Below are 6,649 nucleotides of genomic sequence, written 5' to 3' on the forward strand. Positions count from 1 at the left end.
GAATAATCATACAAATAAAAACTCTACCAAACAATGTCCTACATTCCTACTCATCTCTATTTTATCTCACAAAGTACTAGTAAATCAAAATTTCTGGTGGCAAATTTGCAAAATGGATAAATTTTTATTCATTTAATTATTTTTAATTAATACTAGCGTTTCTTACATAATTTTTTTATATTAATTAATTATCATGTTATTTTTAAAACTCACATAATGAATTAGATATTCAAAAGTTTTAAAAATAATAAATATCTAATATAAAAATTTTAAAATACAAACAATTAAAGATAGTCATTGTCATTTTGATAAATAAAAGAAAATCTAATCTAATGGTTAAAAAAAGAGGTGGCGATATAAATGACTAATTTGTCTAATAATTTTGGTTTTGTTGGAAATTCAGTTAGGATATAATAGTAATTTCATATCAAGTTTCAACAATTAATTGAAGTTGGTTAATAAAGGCTCTATACTATAATAATAATAATAATATATACTAGCGTCCTTTGCACGCGATGTGTGCATATACATAAAATTTTTTATATTTATTTATTTTCATGTTATTTTTAGAAGTCACATAATGAATTAGATATTCAAAAGTTTAAGAGTGATAACTATCTAATCAAGAAATTTTAAAATACAAACAAAGATAGCGAAATATCATTTTAGTAAATAAGATAAAATCTAGTAGTTAAAAAAAGAGAAGACCATATAAAATGACTAATTTATCTAATAATTTTGATTTTGTTAGAAATTAAATTAGGATATAATCAAAATTTTCTTCCAAATTTTACCAATTAATTAAATTTAGTTAATTAAAAACTTACAGCTATAATAATATGGTAAAATATAGTAAAATAAAACGGATTTATTGCATCGACTGATATGAAATTGATTGAGCGGCCCCCCTCCACTGTTGGCCCATTAAAATCATCCTGCGACAACTGGTCAAATACATACCAAAAAACAAAAAAAAACAAAGGCATTTACCTGTGACGACGTGTGTCCCTTCCCTTGTTTACTCTATGGATGCACAATTTTACGTGTTACCCACATATGTTCACAAACAAACACCCCCAATATGATGGGGTCTACACTTGAACTTGTGAGTTGTGACCATATAATTAATAAATATTCTAATACTTTGCTTCACCGATATCAAAATATATAGTTCAATTTTTATATTAACAAGTAGAAAAGCTGTGATTGCAGGTTACATGTGCATTGAATAAACTTTCGTACTAACGAAATAACATATTACACGTTCCAAAGACGTTGGTAGCAAAATAAGCCTCGAGTTTTTGGAATTGGAGGGCCACCACCAGCAGAAAGAGTCTGCATGAATCAGTCAATAATCACTACTGCTCCACCTCCCTACTAAATGCTCTCACTTTAAAAGCACGAGCAAGGACTTCTCGTAAACCTTTTCAATCTCTGCATGTCCCTCTCTCTTTCGTGTTTTTCACGCCTTTACTCCTCTTTTGTTGCCATCAATCAAGGAAGCCAACCGTCTTATATTTCACTCTCCGTCTCGGGTGAGTAAAAGATGATCTGGGTCTTTTTTGATTTCGTGTTTTCTTGATTTTTTTTTTTTTCGGAATTTTGATGATCCCTTTTGGGATATTTTGTTGTGTATTGTTGTAATCTACCTTAGGAGTGGTTGATACTTGTCATTGTAGATTTCTTGAATTTGCTCTCTCGATTTATTTTGGGTGAAAAGGCTTGTGAGTATCCTTTATATGGAATCGGATTATTGCATTAACTGTTAGTCGTTTCGTGCGTAAATTTTTTACTTTTGCGGGAAATTTAGTGTCTTGAATGCTTTTTTCGGTCAAGATTTATTGGGATTCAAGATATTGGCGAGATATTTTGTCCCTTTTCTGAACAGATTTTCTCACTTCTTGGAGAATAAATGTAGGCGTGCGCATCCATTTAAAAGAGAGAAGTAACTAATTGAAAGAGTGCCCCCTCAAACAATGGCTCGGTAATGACGAGTTCTGGTGTAGAATTCTAGAGAAATCCCATAATTTTGCGCTTGGTTGAGGAAAAAAGGTCAGTGAAGAAATGTTTTCCCTGTATCTGATTACTAAATTCAGTTTATCCTGTGATGAATGATTCTTTTATTGGAAAAAATCGGCTAATGTTGATAATCAGAACCGACCCATTAGGGGCAGATCTCCTCCTCGAAGAAATTTTTCATGAGTTTGTGTTTAGTGTTTTTATTATTACAAGTTTTGGTTGCAAATCCACTGAATCGCCCAAATTATTGGTTGAAGGTTGAATTTATTTGAGTTTGTTGCAATCTTTTCATCATTCTGTTAATTGTGAGATGTTCTTTCTTTGAAAAAAATCATAAACCCATAAACTCTTGAATTGCTGTGACCTTGTGAGGTTGGAGTGTAGATGCAGTTGTGCAGGTATCGATATGTGAATGTAAGAGAATTACATTTTCGGAGTTATGTATGCATACCATGAAGAAAAGGATTTTCATTTTTATGATTTATGTCTGTCTCGGTGTTGTGCCGACGATGGGATCTGAAACATTAGCACTTTGATGGCCTAAATACTTATTTTCCTGAAAAGAAATTTCAAGAACAGCATTTGTCGTCATGGCTCATCAATCTATTTTTTTATTTACCATTTCCTTGTTCTTTTATCTTTGTTATGTTTATGTGTATTGATACATCTACTGATTCGAAAATATTTTGCTGTAATGTGCTTGTTAATAGTGTCGAAACAGAGCTCCGTACTTCAGGGAGCTAATGGAGAAAAGGCAAATCAATTTTAACGCACCGCTGATATCTGTAAGGAGATGTTCATCACCTTTGAACTCTTCAGAGTTCCTAAAAGGGAAGTCGACAGAAAAGTCAATACCCACCCGACAGCAATCCCTTCCTTTGAACAAATCAGATTGGGAAATCGAGGAGGTGACAAAACCAGGTGCTATTCCTTTTCACTGGGAACGGGTCCCCGGAAAACCGAAATGTGAAGTTGAAGGTCAGGTTCATACTTTAGAGGAACCTTCAAATTCCATCAGACGTTATTCAGGTGAAACTCCAAGGCTGCCCCCAGGAAGGACATCGGTTCCTCCCTCCCAGTATAACTCTGGCGAAAGATTTGTTGATCAGAATATTTACATGCCACAGATTGAAGCATTTTCCTTTAGTGACCATGCTAGTCTTCTGGAGAATCTGAATGAGGGTTTAAATCATAGTGATGAATCTGACACAGATAGTGGGGACGATGGGTATACTGATGCACTTGACACACTGTCAAGGACATCATCATCCTTTGCACCATCTGCAACTTTTTCCGTCGACGAAAAAACAAGAGATTTAATGATGAATAGATTCTTGCCTGCAGCTAAGGCTGTTGTTCTGGAGACGCCACAGTATGTCATGAAGAAGCCATTGGTGGTCAACGAGCAACAGAGGGAACCAGCAAAGAAGGTGGTTTCGGGGGAAAGAAATCTCTTAACTGAGCAATATGGTTCCATTCCATATTACAGGAAGTATATTGATACCGTGGAAAGTGAAAATGAAGATGAGCGTTCAGTTATGGCAAAAAAAACAGGGAAATTGTGGGGGATTCTTCCTCGGTTTCGTGTTAAAAATTCTTCGTGCCTGTTTAATCCATTGGCTGCGATGAATTTGAATAGTTGCACCACGTCATCTTCAGCCAGTGATATTCGGAAGCAAACTGGGAAGGCATTCAGTGGACCCCTGGACAAGGTAGTCTTCAATTCTCTCACTTGTAAAATTTTACTAGAGCAGTAAAAAATAATTAGTCATTGAACTATTGAATCCTTGCAGAATTCTCGTCATGTTCCTCGCACGAAAAGAAGTCATTCTGGTTTGCTTCCAGGGGAATTGCTAAAATCTGAGAAGTTATCTAGTGGATCAAATCAGTACTTGAATTCCTTTGACTTGTATAAATCAGGATTGTCTCCATTAAGACCGACCAGAAGTGGCAGCATATCTCCCTATCGGAATGAATCTCCTAAATCTCCATTCTGTGAAGGAGTTGGATTTATTGGTATCCCCAATAAAATTGAGAATTCAAATGCCAAGAAAATAGCATCGTCCCGTAAATTGTTCAAGGCTTTGCAAGATGTATCAAAGAAACAAATAAACGAGCGAGGACCAGATCCACCAGGCAACGCATCTGAGAAGACTCTGTGCATGGATCTTGTAAATAAAACGGAACTCCCAGTTTCAAATTTATCTTATGCAAAAGCAGAGGTGCCAGTGGTTATCTCCACTGAGAGGTCGGAGTTTTTGGCTGGTAGAAAACATATGGTACAAAGGAATGCGTTTAAATCTTCTGTTCCTGAAACTCTATACCCTCACATGTCAAATCCTGGAAATGTAGCTCGTTCTGATAAAGATGACAGGCCACTGGAATGCATGGAAGTGTTATCTGAAGCAAATTTTCGCACGAAAAATGAAAGCAATCAAGAATCAGATAGCCAAAGAGAATTTGATCCTGCTTGTCTGAAGTCTCCTTTACCTCCACCTTTACCAAAATCACCTGCTGAATCGTGGCTATGGCGTACACTGCCTTCTGTTTCTTTAGGCAATCCATTTTCCAGTCCACGTCATCCAACCCAATTTCACTCCAAGAAACAGAATCTGAAAAGTTCCAAGACCGATTCCAAGTGGGAAACGATCGTGAAAAATTCTTACCTACGACAAAATCGTGTCCCATATTCAGAGGTAACTTGTTGCCATCTCCTGAACCTTTTCCTGTAAAGCATTTACTGAATTTTTGCCTTATGGTTTCTAGTTTGTTCTTGTATCTTCACAGGAAATTATGCAAAATGTTTCCAACCGTAGAAACAAATCATAGAAAGAAGAAGCCCTCCAGGGAACCTCATCCACATATCCAAGTGCAAGATTTTCCCCGCGCACAGCTAGTTTTACAGACCTTTTTTTTTTCCGCCATATCATATATCATTTCATAGATAGAGAAACCCAATTCAAGGAATGGAGGAATGGCATATGATCTAGTGGCTGTAAACTCCTTTGTGAGCTTTCTGAATCCAGCTTGATTATATGAGATGTACACAGATAGGCATGAGAAATATATATATGAAACCTTTCAACGTTGTAACTAACAAATGTCTCTATATATGTATTTTTTTTGTTTTAGCTTGAATCTTTACTCCGAGCATGTATGCCTGTAGTGTTTTGTACTACGGAATCTTGAGAAAATTTGTATTTGCTAGAATTCATAGACAAAAATTAATGACAATGTAGTTGGTTAATGTATCACCGATTATTATTTTAAACCAAACGAAAGAGCTTTGATTCCAAAAGGTAAAATAGTTTTTTTTTTTCCATGAATTTGTTATTTTTTGGTTTTGGTCCATTAACTTTTTTAAGTTTAGTTTTCGTAAATTTTTAGTTTTTTGTTATTTAGGTCCAACCGTTGACGTGACACCGAAAATGATGATGTGTCAAGTCGCCACATCATCAATTGGACCAAAATAATCCAAATTACAAGTTAATACACCAAAACCAAAATTTTAAAAGTTAATAGACCATAACAAAAAAAAAATTAACAAGTTAATGAACAAAAAAAATATTTTTCCTATCGAAAATGCTCAAAAAAAAAAAATCAAAATTTCAGGAGAAAAAATGCTTTCAAGTAATAGATATATAATGGCAACGGGACGGGTTTGACCAAACCTGAGACCCGCCTCCCTTTGGATCCGTCTGCCCGCCCGCGAATACGGCGGGTCCAATCCGATTAGACTCGTCGGTGTAATTTTAACTTTATTAAATAAAAAAAATTAAAAGTTTATAAATTAACAAAAAAATCATTAAATTTAATTTTCAACTTTCAATTTTACATTGATAATATTTAGGACAAAAAAAAAACATTCTCACAAGTTAAAATTTATCAACTTGTTTTAATTAATATTTATTAACAAAAAAATTTATAATAATATATTTTCATATTAATCATATCATAATAAAATAAATTTATTCAATTCAAAAATATTATAAACTCAAATTATGAAGAAATTATTAATATTTAGTATAAAAATATATTATTAATATTTATCTATATATATATATATATATATATATATATATCAGTTTTGATCCCACGCACCCTAGGGTGCGGGGATCCACGTGCACTCGTGCCCAAAACAACTCCGATTGCTTTGAAATTTTCACGGTAGAATCGTCTCGAAAATGCGAATCCAACGATATATCATATGATACAAATTTCAATTTCGGTGGTCGAAGATTTGAAGATGACCGAAAATTGCATATTTTACTTAATTTTCGGTCATCTTCAAATCTCCGACCACCGAGATTGAAATTTATATCATATGATACATCGTTGAATTCACATTTTCGAGACGATCCTACCGTGAAAATTTCAAAGCAATTGGAGCTGTTTTGGGCACGAGTGCACGTGGATCCCCCGTTTGATCAAACCCGGGACCCGCCTTCCTTTGGATCCGTCTGCCTCGCCCGCGAATACGGCGGGTCGAATCCGGTTAGACCCGTCGGTCTAATTTTAAATTTATTAAAAAAAAAATTAAAAGTTTATAAATTAACAAAAAAATCATTAAATTTATTTTTCATAGATTATCCGTGTTTAAAGAATAATAATCTTCTTATTGAAATATATT

At 34.3% G+C, this 6,649-nt stretch overlaps 1 protein-coding gene across 4 annotated transcripts; it reads left to right on the plus strand.

Moving 5' to 3' along the window:
* Window positions 1–1,363: 1,363 nt before the first annotated feature.
* LOC140891402 (uncharacterized) lies at window positions 1,364–5,236 on the plus strand. 4 transcript variants are annotated; one of them, XM_073299872.1, is made up of 5 exons: window positions 1,364–1,535; window positions 1,919–2,066; window positions 2,743–3,731; window positions 3,813–4,715; window positions 4,807–5,236. In XM_073299872.1, the coding sequence occupies exons 3-5, from the start codon at window positions 2,763–2,765 to the stop codon at window positions 4,846–4,848; spliced, it is 1,914 nt and encodes a 637-aa protein (XP_073155973.1). In that variant the 5' UTR covers window positions 1,364–1,535; window positions 1,919–2,066; window positions 2,743–2,762; the 3' UTR covers window positions 4,849–5,236. The 4 variants fall into 4 exon arrangements, with proteins under 4 accessions (XP_073155973.1, XP_073155970.1, XP_073155972.1 ...); XM_073299869.1 differs by having other exon boundaries at window positions 1,919–2,052; window positions 2,730–3,731; XM_073299871.1 differs by having other exon boundaries at window positions 1,919–2,052; window positions 2,741–3,731.
* The last annotated feature ends 1,413 nt before the right edge of the window (window positions 5,237–6,649 follow it).

Source organism: Henckelia pumila, chromosome 3 (assembly GCF_033568475.1).
Source record: "Henckelia pumila isolate YLH828 chromosome 3, ASM3356847v2, whole genome shotgun sequence".
NCBI lineage: Eukaryota > Viridiplantae > Streptophyta > Magnoliopsida > Lamiales > Gesneriaceae > Henckelia > Henckelia pumila.

Bases quoted from the DNA above. Each gene is read 5' to 3' on its own strand.
- LOC140891402 (XM_073299872.1), top strand. From the start codon at position 2,763: ATGGAGAAAAGGCAAATCAATTTTAACGCACCGCTGATATCTGTAAGG. The intron at 3,732-3,812 runs GTAGTCTTCAAT...GAATCCTTGCAG, and splicing joins TCAGTGGACCCCTGGACAAG to AATTCTCGTCATGTTCCTCG. The intron at 4,716-4,806 runs GTAACTTGTTGC...GTATCTTCACAG, and splicing joins ATCGTGTCCCATATTCAGAG to GAAATTATGCAAAATGTTTC.